The 18,470-nt window shown below is 37.8% G+C and overlaps 2 protein-coding genes across 2 annotated transcripts; both read right to left on the reverse strand.

The window, feature by feature from the left end:
• Positions 1-2,667: 2,667 nt before the first annotated feature.
• On the reverse strand, positions 2,668-15,584 carry zc3h6 (zinc finger CCCH-type containing 6). The gene is made up of 12 exons (XM_073833657.1): positions 15,193-15,584; positions 12,966-13,182; positions 12,759-12,881; positions 12,445-12,676; positions 12,213-12,340; positions 12,005-12,133; positions 10,685-10,799; positions 10,451-10,560; positions 9,332-9,549; positions 8,548-8,975; positions 8,280-8,453; positions 2,668-6,397 (listed from the first exon to the last, which is right to left on the reverse strand). Exons 1-12 carry the CDS (start codon positions 15,276-15,278, stop codon positions 4,953-4,955), a joined length of 3,405 nt encoding a protein of 1,134 aa, XP_073689758.1. The 5' UTR covers positions 15,279-15,584; the 3' UTR covers positions 2,668-4,952.
• Positions 15,585-16,857: 1,273 nt separating this feature from the next.
• On the reverse strand, positions 16,858-18,301 carry LOC141325833 (zinc-alpha-2-glycoprotein). Its single transcript, XM_073834564.1, has 4 exons — positions 18,271-18,301; positions 17,713-17,982; positions 17,350-17,622; positions 16,858-17,252 (listed from the first exon to the last, which is right to left on the reverse strand). Exons 1-4 carry the CDS (start codon positions 18,299-18,301, stop codon positions 17,035-17,037), a joined length of 792 nt encoding a protein of 263 aa, XP_073690665.1. The 3' UTR covers positions 16,858-17,034.
• Between the last annotated feature and the right edge of the window lie 169 nt (positions 18,302-18,470).

Consider the following 18,470-nt stretch of genomic DNA (forward strand, 5'->3'; position numbering starts at 1 on the left):
TAACATGGCTTGCACTGGAGTTCTAGGACTTTCAAACAGCTATGCCCAAGCTACAAGAGAAGCCACCAGTGTCATAGACACAGCTGATAGTGAGGAAGTGGAAAGTCTGCGGTCCAAACTCGTGTCCCTGACACCTTTGCTTGTCCAGACAGCGCAGGAAACAGCCATGAGTTCAGCCATGAGTACAGATAGCATTTATAAACACAGTACGGAATTTTCTGACCTCATCAAAAATGCCCGTAAGATATTGCTGCCAGTGGCGGGGATGTGGTACCATGCCGTTTACTCCATGATCCAAAACTATGTACCCAATATGTTGGAGTCCATCACACAGGAACTCACAGAGGTCATGTGTTTATGCGCAGATGCCGTGCAACTTGTGACATCAGCGGATATCAAGGTGATGGGTGAGTGTCATGAGAGTATTATGTCATTGCAGAGCAAGCTCCAAAAAGCTCAAACCAACACCAAGAATCTCATAGACGTAGTGGGTTCAAGACCAACTCAAACTGATGAACTTGATGGCCTCTGCATGCTTTGGGCCTTGTCTGTCCAAGTACTGTTGAACTCATTAGATAAGTTTATGGGAACAGCTACGACTGATGGTAAGGGGCACATAATCACGCATCAAATGACACCCAAAAAATGGTTGTCAGTAATGTCTGAGAACTCGCTTCGTATACAAGAAGCTGCAAGACTGTCTTCTTTGAACTGTCGAGATAGCTATAAAGTTAAACTACTAGGAGAACTACAAGAAGATGTGAAGACACTTACAGAGTCCTATCTACAAGCCACTGAAGAAGTTGGTACGGTGTCCCTCTCAAGTGTCCTGATGCTGGCAAAGCCAGAGCTGCTTCAGAGACAGCTTCTGATTAAAATGAAAGCACTCTCTTGTCTCCTGAGCAGAGTTAACCAAGATTATGCGACAGCCATTCAGAATACTATTGCTTTGGCATGCTCGGTCCAAACAAAAGATGACTTGGAAACTGAAGATACTCTGGCACAGTTTGAAAGTGCTGCAGAATTGCTTATGCACAATGTTAAAAGCGCCACAGAGTCTATTCAGGACTGTTTCAATTTCATTAGAGACCCAAGGGAAAGGTCCAATCTGAGATTCTTTAATGACCACTTGACATTTCAGATGTCAGACATAGTAAATAGAGCCAGATTAATTGCAGAGACGCAAACTCTTGGAGACACCCTCACCCTTGATATTCAGTCACAATGCTGGTCAGCAAAGGCACATTACCTTGTTGAAGAACTCTGCAAAGTAGATGGAATTCTTGCAGTCACCAAGGAACAGATCAAGAGTAGCTTGCAGAGCAAAGAATCTAGTGGATTTGTCATGTCCCGGACACCAAGTTTCACAAAAAAGGCAACACCACATCCTCCTAAAAGCAAAGCAAGTGTCCAAGACGTGTCCAATCAGGAACCAAATAAGGTAATACAAAATTGTTTATGAATCATGTTAAATAATTGACAGCATTTTAGATTAAGCAATATAACATTTATATACCTCAGGAAGAGACGTCCAAGAAGAGCCCAAGAGGTCCTGTGTTCAGCTTAGTAGATACAACCCTCTCTTACACTTCTCTCTTTCTGAAACGAGAGACTGAGAAGTGGGATGACCAGGGAAACCAGATTGTCAAGGTGACCAAAGAAATGGCAGATAAACTCTACCACATGGCCCAGTACCTAAAGAAGAAAGGGCCAATCCAGGTCAGAAGCTATTTTGAAGTTTTCTTTTGTACATAGGTTGTGTTCCCATACTGACAAAAGTTTGTTTCACTTGTAGACCAAAGATGCTTTTGTAACGTCTGCTAAAGACCTCATCTCAAGCGGCCAGTCAATCACCCAGTTTGTGCGCGTCATAGCAGACCATTGTCTGGACAAGCATTGCACCGAGGAGCTCTTTGTCATTGCAGAGCAGATTCTGACCATTTCCAACCAACTTACTATCATTTCAAGGTAAGAGACAATCAATGGCATATCGCCCTGACTCACAATTCTAGTTGAAGGTCTTTCTTGCTGCATCTGAAAGTTACTTTCTTTCTCAAATCACTGACACTTTCGATCATGTGCAAGCAAAAAATTAAACATGCAAAACCCTCATGTGACCCAAGGGGTGCATGGTGTTTCTCCAGTGTTAATGCAGTTACTCCTGGGTGCAAGTCATCAGACGAGATCCTGGTGAAGAACGCACAGAATCTACTCCAGACAGTTATCCAAGGAGTACGGGCTGCAGAGACCGCCTGCATTAGGGTAAGACAAACTAAGAAAGTTTATCCTCCAACAGCTTAAGAAAACAAGATTGTGAAGGACCAGGGAATTAGTAAAAAGTAGTGGTATGATATTTGACATTCTCAACTTTCTAATTTCACAGGGTTTGAAACAGCCTGAGCCAAACTCGGAAGCAGCAAAGGCAGCAGCGTTCTGTTTCCAGTGGAAAAAGAGTCTCCTAATGCACCGAGCTCAAGAGCAGCTTAACCCTGAAACTGATGATTTGGGTCTACGCAGGACCTCCCAGCATTCAGCAGCACCCAGCCTTGCACCACACGTCAATGTGTTAGATAATTACAAATGAGTAAACAAAATAAACAGTCTTAATTTTTAGACTTTTTAGATTCTGTTGTTATATGGTAAGAAAGTCAACTGCCACACCAAACATTATGGTATATCACACTGATTTATCATTTTTTAAGCTTTACACACCAATCTAAAAAGGCATTATGCACACAATGTGCTTTAAGAAAAAGAATCTTTACAAATATTTATGCTGAGGCCATAAAAATAAAGCATTAAAAAGTACCCAAAATGTGAATAGTGCAAAGATAAAACATTTTTGATATCATTTTATTGCATTATTAGTGTCTAAATAGAAATTGCACACCTGATCTAATTTACTGTAATACTTAACATAACTTAAAAAACATAATTCCTCTAAAACATATATTTGTTAAAGTCTACTGACCAAAAAAAAAGTGTTGTTAAAACAATTTGGCAATATGTAGAAAAGACACAAATACTATTATTATTAATACTATATTTAACATCTGCAGACATTTACAAAGGGAAAAAAATAGATATGATATACAATGTGTATAAATTCATAAAATTTTAGAATGATGATTTATATTAGGAATGTATTTTTTATTTTTTACTGGTTCTTTTTCTTCACATTGCTTATTTTTTATATGTCTAAATTATATGTATTTATTTCAAGATGAATTTGAAGAGTTAAGGTAAAAATGCATTTTAGAAGTATAATTGCAAATGAGACCAGGTGTGAATTTTTTACTTGGACACTGATGATGTGAAACAGAACATATATAAATACACTACCAGTCAAAAGTATTTAATACGATTAAGATTAGTTACAATTTTTTTAAGATTGTTGTCTCTTCTGCTTACTAAGCATACATTTATTTGATATAAAGTACAGCAAAAACAGTAACATTTTGAAATATTTTTGAAAATAACCATTTTCTATTTGAATATATTTTAAAATGTAATTTATTCCTGTGATTTCAAAACTTTTAGCATCATTACTCCAGACACATGATCCTTTAGAAATCATTCTAATATTCTGATTTGCTGCTCAAAAACATTATTATTATCATTATTATTATTATTATTATATGTTGTAAACAGCGGAGTCGAATTTTTTTCAGGTTTCTTTGATGAAAAGAAAGTTTAGAAAAACAGCATTTAGTGCATTTAGCTGAAACAAAAATATTTTGTAACATTATAAATGTCTTCATTACTCTTGATAAATTCAAAGCATTCCTACTAAACAAAAGTATTAATTGCTATAATTTCTTTCCTACATCAAAGAATCCTGAAAAAGTTTACTCAACTGTTTTAGATATTGATAATAATAATAATAATAATAATAATAATAATACATGTTTTTTGAACAGCAAATCAGCATATTAGAATGATTTCTGAAGGATCATCTGACACTGAAGACTGCAGTGATGCTGAAAAATATTTTTTTAAATATTACTGCTTTTGCTGTACTTTGGATCAAATAAATGCAGGCTTGGTGAGCAGAAGAGACTTCTTTAAAAAACATAAAAAAATCTTACTGTTCAAAAACTTTTGACTGGTAGTGTATTTTTAAAAATCTGATCCTCAAAGGGCATTGTATTGCATTTCAAAACACAAAAGTGACATCCACTTAAAAACACTAATGTCAGAATCACTGAATTCCTTTTTATTTTATTTTAGACATCGAATTAAAAAAAAGAGGAAAGTGCCTGCTGTATTTAATTTCCCTTACTAGCATTTCAGTCACACTGGTAAAAGAACACAAAAGCAGTTTCTGTGGAAAAATATACACAAATAAAATAGAATTATCTACGCAAAAAAACAATGACCATAAAAAAGATGAAAAAAAGCGCCTTGTGTTAAAAAGAAAACCATTTACAACATTCTCAGAAAGGAATCTCATACGAACCTTTTCATCACCAAAATCACAAATGCTTTGATGAAACGCACACTAGACATAGTGCTGCTATATTACAGTGTTTATATATACTTTGTAAGTGATAAATACTGTGGGAATAGCAAAAATGTATATTTTGTCTATAGCTTTATGCATTACACTGCACTACAAATATGAATACTTTAAGCCACACATCCCTTTTAACCGTTTAAGCGCATCACTGATATTACATACACTCACCTGTTTTGCAAACTCTGCTTACCAAAGTCTCCAGATACAAATGTACTTAAAATGCTTCTCGAGCAAATAAAGTCCTATGAGAATCTATGAATGCACAAGAGGCCAAAAGAAAAATATATCTGGTTAGATCGTGATGCAGCAGTGGAGAATATATGTACAAACAAATATAAATAAATAGAAAAGCTTCATATACATGCAGGGTGAATATAAAGAACTGATGTACAGAATACAGTAAATGCATGAGCTATATTCAGTATAGGCCTGTTTACTGACAGAATGGAGAGGCTGTAGGGTCAAATGTCTTAAAGACATCCCTCAAGGGCCTGTCTTTCTTCTTACTGTCTTTGTCCTCCTCATCCTCTTGCGGAGTCCCAGCTGCCGGGCCCACGGGTTTGTTCTGCCGCGGGTCAGTGTAAGCAGGCCGTATCAGTCCTGCTAGAGCCTGGATGGGCAAGTTGTGCACAGCGGGAGCTGCCGGCCGAATCGGCGAGCAAGGAGTCGCTGGCATTACCGCAGGCACAGGAGGATTTGACGGACAGCCACTTGTGTTGCTCTCAGAGTCATCAAGTGGACTTTTTTCGTCTTTTTCCACTCCTGTGCCTTGTGGTGGAGAGCTTGGTAGCTTCGCAGATGGCTTTAGGATACTTGGTTTTTTAGAATGCTCCTCGCTTTCACGTTTCGGGGAGAGTAGGCTGTGATTGCGTGGATCGTATAAACTAATCCCGCCTAACAGCGTGGTAGGACTCTCAAGACCTGCGCCCATCGAAGATGCCAGGCGAGGAGCGTATGGAGGCAACTTTTCCGACTCGGGCTTAGCCGCAACCCGCTGTAGCCGTGGATCAGCGGCTCCTTTTTCGGACGGACTCTCCCTCATTCCCGGTAGCTTGGAGTCCAGGCTGCCGGAACGGCTAATTCTGGGATCGAGAGTCTTATGAGTACGTGGGTCAACGGGCTTGTCCGGGTGGTGGTGCCGAGTATCTACAGACCTACCGGGAGGACTACCGAGTCGCCCGACTCCCTCTTTAAAGCGTGCGGCTGCCAGACGTGGATCAGGAGGTGTTAGGGTTGCAGATGGAGGGTTATCTGGTGGGCAGGAGAGGCTACGGTTTAGCTGAGCATCTGCGATTAAAGGCGGGAGCGGAAGATTTATTGAAGGCTCCTGTTTGGGAATCAACAGAGGAATGAGGTCCTCTGGAGCCCAAACCACGGTTTGCGCGAAGGCCGGACGCTGGAGGAGAATATCCACCCGGATGTGACTGAACTGCTTGATTTGACAGCGGGGATCTCGCAGTGCGGCTCCGGGACTGGGATCCAACGGGATCAAGGCTGCTCGTTCCCGTAGCTCTCTCTCACATTCGTCGTCATCCTCTCCAGTGGGTGGCTTGTGGGATACGGGAGGGTTTGGGTGGCGGTGAGGGTGAGGGTCAGGTTTGGAGGCATCCATGGGTTTCATTTTACGTGGGTCTCTGGCAAGCCTGGGGTCCCCGACACAATCTCCGGTGTCTTTTCTGGGGTCTGGGGGACGCTGACGTGGGTCAGCTTTTATTCGAGGATCATTGGGCAAAGAGCGTTCCTTCTGTAGTCTGGGGTCGGCTGGTCCCATGCTAGGCTGGTTTTTCAGCATGTCATTTTGCTTCTTTAGAGTATTAAGGATGGCTGTTACGCTACTGCCCTCTTCCTCATCACTGGAGTACCAATTAGGGGCTTCATCTAATTAACAGAAATTATATCATGAACATTTAAATAGAATCAAACCAGAGCCAAAAACTTTATATTTTAAACCTACTTTGTTAATGTATTACTATCCAGCATTAACATTGATTTATTTATAAATAAACAACTTATCATGACTCTATTAGGGGTGTGCGATATTGCCAAAAAAAAAAATATATCACAATATTTTCTGTGCACAGCTGACTCCTGAGTTTTTTATATTCTTCATGTTCTGTGTGGTCAGTTTACAGTAGTGATAGAAATTAATCTTTTTAATAAGTTTAACCCTTAAATGCATACCTCTACCCGGGACGTCATTTACTACACTCTCCCTCCTACATTTTTTAAAGTTTGGCATCAGCTTTTTTAGTATTCCTAAATCTATTCATTATGAACAATAAAATGAGAAATATATATATATATATATATATATATATATATATATATATCAAAAATATATGCGCAAAAATATTAATTGTGCTGAAATATGTCGTTGAATGTTAAATTTAGGTTTAAAAGAAAACATGTAGTGCACATATCTATGAAGAGTAGAAACGTGTAAAGGGATAACAGCGTGTAATTATCTGATATATAAATATCAGACGCTTCATAGCCGCCTTTTATATAAAGAAATGACAGTAAACATAACTTTGAGCAAAGTGAATGCGTGTTCCTGCAGAACATTCCTCTCACCTGTTGGTTAACACTGAGTTTATTTTTATTCGTCTTTATTATCTGTATTAGGCTATTCTTTTCATTTTTAATGTAGAGATTTAAACTTTGTTCACTTTATACAGTGCTTAACAAATTTAATAAAACAAATTTATGTAAGGTGTTTAACAAATTATGTAAGGTTTGTACCACTGCTGCTCCAAACGAACAGTATTTTAGCTTTCTGTATTGGTTAGTCCTCCAATATGCAACATGCAATAAGCTTTTTAGTAACAGTAGGCCATTTCTAATACTATAATTATTGCGGTTATCTATGAAAAAAATAGTCAAGCGCTTTATAGTGTTTTTCTTCAGACATTTGTCTTTTCTCTTTATTACGACCGGTGGTCTAATAAATTAAGCACTGTTTTCATAACATTCAGTTGACACGTTTGTTTGAAGGACATTGGGCAGGATGTGGAATATTGTGATTTTTGTCAAAAAAAAGAGAAAAAAAAGGATTTAAGCCAATTAATCAGGAAAAAAAAATAAAAATAAAAAATCGACCAACTAATTGATTATCAAAATAATCGTTAGCTGCAGCCCTACTCATAACTATCGCAGGCATAAAACAAAAAAATATCATCACCAAAATTTGAACTGATTTGAATGGCTTTACTGCAGAGCAATTACTGTATGCAATAAAATATACATGTCATTGTCATTTGATGGTGGATGAGGTAAATAACCTGCCAGCGATCAAAATAATGATTTTGAAGTAATTGAAAATGATAGTTTTGCGAATATGGTTGAGATCGCGAGTATGAGCCAGATGCTGAATACTGTAGAAGTGCGCACTGACAAAGACGGCGATGGTAAAATCATCTGCTCAAATTGAACACTTCTAAGTTTCAAAAGGTAATGAAATATACTTTATTTTATTCTTCTGTAATTGTTCTTAAAATATCAAGAGCTGGATATATAGGCCCAGGTATGTAGTAGTGATTGGCGAAACATTCATGCATTTAAGGGTTAATGACAGAATTTTCATTTTTGAGGTAAACTATTTCTTTAACCACAGACCAAAATGAACTTACTTTAGGAGTACGGAAAAAGTAGTTCAAAACACTAACTTTTTCCCAAGTTTTAGGACTCACTCCTGCAGCACATTGTTTAGGGTTAAAGCAATATTGTTTCAAAATGTTTATTTCCAACATCCCACGCTAACCTTTCTCTCTGTTGGGAGGTGCAGAACCTTGTCCCTCATCCCTGTGAGAGTCAGACTCTTGCTTGTTCTGGTTGAGATGTAAAAGCAAAGCCTTCTGTACAGCTGGAAGGAAGTCCTGCATCCCACTGGAATCAGGATTACCATGTGGCTGGGAGTCCTGCATAGGTCCCTCATCTGTAGGTACAACAGAGAAAAGGGCATCACTAGATTCATATTTCATAAATATCAAACTTTTCCATACAAAAAAAAAAGCTAAATGAAGACCTACCCCCTTGGGCCAGAGACTGGCTGCTAAACAAATTCTTGAAGAACTCGGACGGCATCTGGCCCATGTTTTGAAAAGGCATGTTCATTTGCATGTCAGGCACAGGTTGAAATGGAGCCCCCTGGTGATTCGGTGGAGGACGGTTCATGTGCGGCATGTTTCCATGAAAAGGAGGCGGCTGACCTGGAGGTGGCATAGGAGAGCACTGGCCAAAACCCTGGGGTGGAGGTTGGCCTGGTGGGCTTTGGGGAATTCCTGGACCTGTAAATGGTAGAGGAGGGCTCCCTATGGGTCCTGTATGAGGGGAATGGGAAGGATTGGGTGGAGAAGACATCATATTGCCAGCCTGCATATCCTCAGGGCTGCTGCCAAACTGTGGACCACCTGGAAACTGTCCAGCAGGGGGAGATGTACTGTTGTAGAAATTTGGCCTGCAATGAAAACCACAATGAAACATGCTACAAGCGAAAGCCCAAACAAGAACAGAGACAAAAGCATAACTATTATTTAATGGACTGGTTGTAACTGGTGATTCTGAATTTTATAATTTGCCAAAAAGTTAGAAATAATGACCTCTTTGAAAGCAGAAATAATTATCTATTGTTCATTTTGACTAGAATGAGATTACATATTTACTGATATTGGCAACTTGTGAAAAGGAGTATAAAAAAATGTGAGACAATGCTAAAGCAGATTATATGATATGTAAACAGACCAAACTTGGCCAAATATTCTGGATGCAAACAGTCAGTGTTAAGAGGATTAAGTCAATACATGCCAGCAGTACCTTAGAGCAATCTTCTGTGCCAAGTCCACAGTAGGCTGAACTTTAATCTCAAACAGAGACGGGATCTTCTTGCCTCCATCCGGTGGACTTCCAGGCCCAGGAGTAGGTAACAATCCAACTCCTGGAGGTGGTTTAGGTAGTGGTGCAATACCTTGTTTTCTCAGATCTTCTAACTCCAGCTCATCCTCATTGACAGTTTCCTCATCTGTATTTAGGATCTAAAATGTCCAACAGAAATTAAGTTTCCAATGCATTGAATGTGTTAAATAGTTCCAAGAGTCAATACTAAAACCTAAACCTTGCTAGACATAGTTGCATACCTGGATTCTTATAAAGTGCTAAAATAACTCTAACTGTGACCCTGGAACTGGACAGTTACTAAAAACACATTTTTTACTAATGCATACCTGAGCAAGGCACAATATCCCAAGTTACCTAAAAATCTTAGTAATCAGTGTGTATTTTAAATATGCATACATCAATATGCAATATGTCATCTAAGATGTTCATGTTTTTCTTTCGTCAGTTGAAAAGAAATGAAGGTTTTTGAAAAAAACATTCCAGAGTTTTTCTCCATACAGTGGACTTCAATGGTAGCCAACAGGTTGAAGGTCCAAATTGCAGTTTCAAAGCAGCTTTAAAGGGATCTACACAATCCCATTTGAGGGATAAGGGTCTTAATCTAGCAAAACAATCAGTCATTTAAAAAAACAAAACAAAAGTATACTTTTTAACCACAAGACGATCATTTGTGGTTAGAAAGTATATGCATTTTTTTCTTTTAGAAAATGACAGATCGTTTCACTAGATAAGACCCTTATTCCTCAGCTGGGAATGTGTAGAGCCCTTTAAAGCTGCTTTGAAACTGCAATTTGGACCTTTTAACCCACTGATCCCCATTGAAGTCCACTATATAGAGAAAAATCCTGGAATGTTTTCCTCAAAATCTTAATTTCTTTTTGACTGAAGAAAGAAAGACATGAACATTTTGGATGACATGGGGGTGAGTAAATTATCTGGAAATTTTTATTCTTAAAGTGAACTAATCCTTTTGTAAAAATACATTTGTAAAAAAGTGTGGATTTGTTTCTGAATATTAAGTCCCAATTTAGTCCATACCTTCTCCAAAAGCTCCTTGGTAACATCGGTCAGAGGTTCGTGGGAGAACTTACAGTTGTCTCCTTGATAACACTTTGCTCCGGTGTGAAAGAATTTGCAAGGATACTCACGTACACTTTATGGTCAAGGTCCAAAACAAGAGAAAACCTTTTCTATTTTGACTAATGACATGTTAAGATTATCTCGTACTGTTAATCTGTAAAAACTTATTCAAGAAATGTTTTGAAAGGATATTGTGCATGTATATACAAATATCTCCTTTGGTACAGTATCCCTGGACGTAAAACTTGCACAGTTCTTTCTTCTTCTCTGGAACAACATTATCATGTTCAAACTTGCACTGGTCCCCCTGTGAAGCATCAAGATCAGGTTTCACTTACAAATGAATTTTGACAAATAAAATGAAACTGAAATACATATAAGGGATGTAACAATATGATCAATATCATGGTATCGCGATAGCAAAACTGTCTCAATATTATCGTGGTCACATGGCGATTTGAAGCGATAAAGGTCTTCCAGGCAAAAAGTGATTTTTTAAACATTCTGACATAAAAGGTCTTAAAAGTTGTGTTTTGGGATGTTATGTTTTGCCACAGTATCTGTCAATCGAACTGAAACCCAAAAGCACAATATGGCTTAATCCCTTCATCAAGTCTGTTTTCGCTGTGCACTACAAAGTGAAGCATGCACTTGCTTTAGGTGATCAGCTCGTGATCCGGTGTTTTCTGTGCCTTAGAACGGCTCAGTTCACAGGTAATGCAGTGAACTAATTTATTGCATGTGCTGAGTTTTGCACACGTTTGGGAATGCAACGGCCACCAGATATTTTGAATCTGGACTGCAGTAACGTTACCCATTGAAACCACTAGCTGTCAGCAATTCATACTGCACTTTTAAGCTTTTATTTTGACAAAAACGGCAGTACAGTTTTTAGTTTGAAGGAAACCCCAGCTTCAGTGAAGCGGCAGATGATTACAATGTTTCACTAGATTAGTAGTGAGACACGTTTTTGTAAGCCTGTTTTCACTGAAGCTGGAGTTAAATAAAATTTTATTAAATAAAAGCTGTACTGTCGTTTCAGTCAAAAAAAAAGCTTAAAAAAGTGCAATATGAATTTATGAATTGAAATTTCCCTGCTGTGGTAAAAAATAAATAATAATATAATAATAATAATAAAATAAAAAAAATAATTGATATTATTTTAATATTCCATTTTGTTTGGCTTTCTAAAATACCAGTGTAAATGTAATTTAGACTGAGACAGTATATCACAACTAAAAAGAGGGTTGAGTCCCTTTTAAAGTTCAGGTACAAGTCAATTCTTTTTTTTTTCTCTGACTTAAGTTTTCTTAGGAACATGGGTTGAAGCTCTTAATTTTCAACTCTCAAAGAGCATTAGACAGAAGAATTTAACTTTAAATTTGTCAAAATTTTTCCAAGTCTTCATTTGTCTTTTTTTTTTTTTTTTAATATTGCAATAAATTTCATCATGAGATTTTGATATTGTTACATTCCTAGTACATATGTGCGATAAGAGTGGAATAAGCTTACTTTGATACATCGTCCCTCAAGGAAATATTTACAAATGTGTCTCCCATTGTGTTCAACCGTATGTTGATTAATGAATTCCTGGCTCATGATTGGACGCTTCTTCTGGAAACTGGGTGGTCCTTTAGAATCCTGTATGAGGAAAAGACAATAACATGAGTGCCCTCAGATCTTAACAGGAATAATTCACTCAAAAATGAGAAATTCTCACCCCATCTCCACCCTGTTCTCCTCGACCACGACCGCGGCCCCAGTTCTTGCCCTTCTGTTTCTTATTCTTGTTCATCATTCCTCGCCCCTTGCCAATGCCACCACGACCTCTACCACGCTGCCCACCGACTATATAACAAGTAAAAGAAAGATTAAGATTACGGGTTTTGTCTGTTAGGTCTTCAAATGAGTTCCCATGCAGATGTCTATATAAGTTAAGTAAACAAGCATACACTGCTGTTGTTGTTTTTGTTGTCCCTTCATGATTGGTCTCTTGGCCTGGTCTTTAGGCCCTCCTTTGCCATGACCAGACGACTCTTTAGCATGTTTGTATTTCGACAGCTCCTCTGAGAAATCATCCTCTTCATCATAGTCGTACTTTTCTTCACTGTAGTCACTGTATTTATCCAAATCGCTGTTCTTGTGCTGCATTGATCTCGGCGGTTTTCCGGGTTCATTTTCCCGCTGAAGATGTGAATAGAAAGAGTAATTAAATGAATGCAGCTGATAATGAAATTTTAAACCCAGTATCTGACCCTGAACTCACCTGTGCCAATTCGCCATCGTGGTCACGATATGTTCCTTTGCTCTTCTTGCTCTTAGGTCTGTCTTGACGCTCGTGCTCTGAGTCATAGCTATCCGAACTGGAGCCGCTGGATGGAGAGTGATGCTGTATTGAAAAAAAAAGGTAAAATGAAAAGAAAAGGTAAAAACTTGTAGCAGTTGTACATAAAGACACAACGATAGAGCATACCTTTTGTCGGTCTCGCCTCCTTCTCTTCGACCGTCGCTTTTCTTTGATTTTCCTGTGCCGCTTTCGGGAATGCCGGTGTGACTTGTCTTCTTTTTCTCTGTCTTTTCCCTTTTCTTTGTCTTTCTCAACCTCTTCAGACTCTTCCTTAATTTCCTTTACTTCTTCTATGCCGATGCCTTCATCATCTATTTCTCCATCCTCCAATTCACCATCCTCCCTGTAAGATTAAACATGATTGAAGATTTTATTAACAAAAACAATGACCCAAGTGCTATCGAATCAGTGAAACAGCAGTGAATATGAAGTTTTAAAGTCTTGAGCCAGAAAGCAGCCACCCACAATCCTCTAGCAACCACAAAGAACATACTACAAACTGTATAGTTTGCCTTGGCAAACACCCACAACACCATCTATTGTGGCTGTGAGCTTTGCATAGGCTTTCAGTAAATATAACATTAGAGTTAAAACTCCTATATAAAAACATCATAATTGAAATAACTCAAAATAAAAACGTGTCTATTCTGTTTAGAAGACCATAGGCTGGATATGAACTCCGTAAATTGCTTTTCTGTTCATAATATAATTTTTAAAACACTAAGTTGTCATTTTGGACAGGTTTAAGTTGGATTAAATAAAAAACCTAAAAGCTTTCAGGTAATTCCAGAGTCACATAATCATGCAGCCCAAACTTCCCTCATAAATGCCTAATGCAAAATGAACGGAGCAGCAAACTTTTATTGGATTAAAACCAATACAGACATGAATGTTTGTTTTGCCAGGTGTCAAATTCCCAACAGTTTCCCAAGCATTAAAACTTGGAGAGAGAACAAGGACGCAATAACACAGAGAGTCTGAAGGTCTCTCAGTTTCTGCCAAAGTAGGCCATGTCACTATAGAAGGAAACCAAGATCTTTGGGATTTTTTTTTTCATAGCTGAATAAATGGCCTTCACATAGTGACGCAGCATGGTGCATGCAAAAGATGACACTACGGTCCTTTAGTGTGCTAAAAACACTACAAAACATGATTGTTAATACATACATTAGTAAATGGGATGATGTACTGACTATGTATGTGAGATTACTGGTTTGATGACTAACTTGGTGTCTTCTGTTTTGGACTTTGAGGGCAAAAACAAAGGGAAATGGAAGAAAACTCAATAATTATTACAATATTTTAACCACACTGCATGACCAATGAGATACAAAGTGTTACAAAGTAATTTTATACTAGCATGGCTGGAGACGCAATGAGATTTTTTGTTGCATCTAGATGCTGTCAAGGCCAAGCCAGCAATCTCTTTATTCAATAATGCATGCTATGTATACAGCACTGCTGGCAACTTAAGTGCAACTTAAATTAATAGGATATATATACATCTGAATTGGGGTCAGAAATTATTCAAGAATCAGGTCATAGATTCTCCAAAAATGCCCTAGATGTTTAAAAGCAGGGGCAGAGATTTTGTTATCTGCTACCTATGCAGATTTCAATTACATTACTTCTGACAATGAAATTTGATATAAATGGACAACATTCAGTGTGATGATTGAAAATTTTTGATGATGAATCGTGCACAAAAAATGCATTAAAGAAAATTAAATAGGGTCAAGTGGGCAGATTAAACGGGCAGATTAAATTTAAGACAGAGTCAGCCAACTCCACAGCCTCCAATCACTGGCTGATAATTAAAACAGCTTAACACATGGCTAACAATGCCTCAACAGTCCTGTCATGAATCCCTACCAGACATGTTTTCCTTTCCCAGGTGGGCGGGGCGTTCCGATGGAACGTGAGTGGGCGGGGCAGCGTACGCGCCCTGACTATTTACATATTCAACAGCCTGGAAACGACTTATTAACATTACTGTAATAATAACCAGCTACAGCCTTCTACAAAATAAACCAAATGTCCTTCAAAATCAGCTGAGTAAGAGCGCAAACAAGTGGGGAAAGCGATGGAAATTGACAAAGATGAGCAGTGTCACTTGCTTTCCTCTGCAACAGATATTAAAATAAAAGTGCATGCAGGAAAATATGACCACTACTTAGTGAACTGGGGGGAAAGGCCTGTCCAAAAAAACGAAAACGAAGCCTAACGCAACTGTACTTGACTTTGAGAGAAAAAAAAAAACAAGATAGGTGTCAAAAGATTCACATTCACTCGATAGACGCACACATGAACCTGCACAGTGAAGCATTTGCAGATAAGAACATGTTTACTCGACCTTTCTTCCCCTGTCAGCTCACAGTCTGTCATGTTTTTGTCAAGTACGGGGCTTGGGGGACTGGAGAAGAGGCTCACAAAAGCCATGATGGTTGGAAACGGAACTGGCCCTTCTCCGCAACCAGAGTGAGGAGCATCAGTCACTCGTTGGCTGAAGGTTTTGATATACTGACAGTCTGGAGAAAAACTCACGGTTTACGCGTCTCAACAACACATGAGACGCTTAATAGACATTATATCCGCTCTCATGTTTAACGCTGTCTCAACACAGCTTTGATACCATCAGCTTTGTTTATGTCCCCGGCGGTTTCACAGATGCCCTGGTGCGAGCCTGCAGACGCAGAATATTGTGTTTATATTCGAAGGCTTTTTCGGGATCTTCCACAGACATGGCGCCCGCAACATTTTCGTGAAAATGGCTGCGAGGATCTTGCAGAAGCCAGTGGTCCCGCCCAGTTTGGAAGCGGAGCCAATCGCTGCGTTCTCCGCCGTAGTAAAGCGACAATGACTCGCTCTGCTATTGGTTGAAGCACTGGCGCCTAAGCGCCAGAACAATTTTCTGTTCGTCTATTGGCTGTTGAGGATGTTAGCATTTCGATGCTCACTGTACATGTTAGGATGACGCACTATTTATATTCTGAGGTTTATTACGGTTTTGCTTTTCCTTTTATTTAACTAATATTTCTTAGCTCTTGTACGTGTTTAGGAATTTAATAAACAGGGAAACAATTAAATACATACATTTAAGGCGAGACACTGCAGGTGAATAGGGTAAAAAACTAATAATAATAGAAAATAACTATTAGTATTCCCCTTATAGTTAATTGCAAACATTTTTTGTATTACAAGTTTTCTAAAATGTTAGGTTTTAATATGCAAATGAGGCATTACTGAATGAAATAGCCACTAATTTACTTTTTTAGTACAGAAATCTGAACACTGGATGAAGTCAATTTCACAATTCTTGTTTAACTATTATTTATTTTGACATATTAGAGTCGAGGGTTTTTACGTTTATCTTATCTTATTCACTCCATAATTCTGAAAATACTGACAGAAAACAATATATTTTCACAGTTTTGGGTGGGAATAAAATGTATATAATCAAGCAAATTATATATGAACAAATCCCTCTGTATAAACCTTCAGGAGATAGACAAGATAAAAATGTAAAGTCTGGTGTGTGTAAGTGCTACTGAAGTGGAGATTTATGGCTTAGTGTAGGAGAAAAATCTCATTTTGAGAAAACTGCCTTTAACAAAATAAACTGTAATTGAAATCTATTGACACAAATACATAAAATGCCATAAAAAGAAACACTTTCATGTTTTCTTTCCACCAGTCTGAAAAAAGCCTAAAATCTCAAACTTGACAGGTGCATGAAAAAAACAGTTTTTGCCTGCAGTGTCTCTCCTTAAACACTAAATATTGAATACGATTGTGCGGTTCATAAGTAGCCCAAGATCTGAGTGAAACATATGGAGCAATTAAACAATACAAAAGCTTAAAAGCTGAAAGAAATAACTCACATTCCCAAAGTAATATGCAAATGTAATGTAATGCAAAATATTACGAAAATCACATTCAAAATTGTCCAGATGACATTCTTGGCAATGCATATTTCTAATCAAAAATTATGTTTTGCTATAATTATGGTAGGAAATGAACAAAATATCTCCATGGGACATGATCTTTACTTAATAATCTAATTATTTTTGGCATTAAAGAAAAATCAATAATTTTGACCCATACACAGTATTTTTGCCGATTGCTACAAATATACCTGTGCTATTAAACACAGAGGTCACATGTATGGTTTCGAGTCACATTCGCCTTTAATATGTTATGTTTCAAGAGAGATATTCATTAAATTCAAAGATAAAGATGCTTCTGATCCATCACTTGTGTCTGTTATCTCATTCTTGGGTGTTTTTGATGTTTTTTGCTTAATGCATATAAATAATAAAGTTAGGCACACTGGTAATGCAAATCCAAGAAGAAAGGCAGCCACTGCCTTAAGTACATGTTCTGTGATTTGTGACAGAAACAAAGATTTCTCCTCTGCAAAAAGAGACAAAGCAAGTCAGAGCCAGACAAATTTTCACATAATTTATCAGTATGCTCATATAAATTATTTATGCCCCTGTGAGTGGCTTACCATATGCTATCTTCAGTTTCCCATCAATGCTTAAGTGTTCAATCTCACAGGTACCATCGTGGACGCTCACATTACTAAGACTAAGATAGGAGGTCATCTGGAAAGTGCCATCCTTGTGAGGGAGGATTCCTGTAGTTGATACACCGAAATAGATTGGCCTTCCTTTTTGGGTCCAGCGTACTTTAATGACGTTTGGATAGAAGCCATGCACAACACATTTAAGATATTCCTGATCCTTTTTTCCTCCAGAAGACACATATACTGCAGGTTTTGCTACATTTGAAAAGCAAGCAATTGTTTATTAACTTGCAATGTGAAACCAACTAAATATAAACAGAGAATATGTATTTTATATATATTTACCTGCTCTGGAGAGGGAGTTGTTGGACTTCAGGAAGACCGTTTTCACAGCAGAACACACCTTTACTAGTCGTGCCTCTTTTCTTTTAATGTATTCTTTGCTCTTTCTCTCTTCTGCTAAAAGCTGACCAGGTTCACTGGTAGCAACCACAGCTTCCTTCGCCAAATCCACATGCATGATGTCTCTGCCATCATACCCATAGCGCCAGAAACGGCTTACTTGCCCTTCATTGTTGAATGCACATCCGATGAACTGCTGGTATGCATGTTCTTCTAAAATAAACCAATTGCAATAGATTTATCTATCTATAGTTTACATGCAGGTAATTTGCCATTAAAATATGCACAGAACCTATTTGGATTTTTTTTAAGCCTTTGTCTTATAAAGTTTACAGTTTAAAATGAATAAATAAGCATATCTGGACTGATGTTTTGAGTTTGCTTTTTGGATATGATACAGGCTTGCACACAAACTACTTACATTCATCATTGTTTTTGGTTACATTCTCCCACACAATATTACATTAAACATAAAAAAACATATTGGACAAAATGTCCTACCTGCTGCAAGGATGGTATTAAAGAAAGCCATGACAAGGAGAAAAACTTGCATTTTGTTTTGTCAGCAGTCACTTTATATGGGTTTAATCTTTAATGAACTGACTAAAATTCTTAGAAAAAAATAAGAATTAAATGGAAACCACGGCATATCAAAAGTGAAAGTATAAAAAGAAAAACTAGTCAAAACATCATGTGACTGT

The sequence above is a fragment of the Garra rufa genome, chromosome 2 (assembly GCF_049309525.1).
Source record: "Garra rufa chromosome 2, GarRuf1.0, whole genome shotgun sequence".
Classification (NCBI taxonomy): Eukaryota; Metazoa; Chordata; class Actinopteri; order Cypriniformes; family Cyprinidae; genus Garra; species Garra rufa.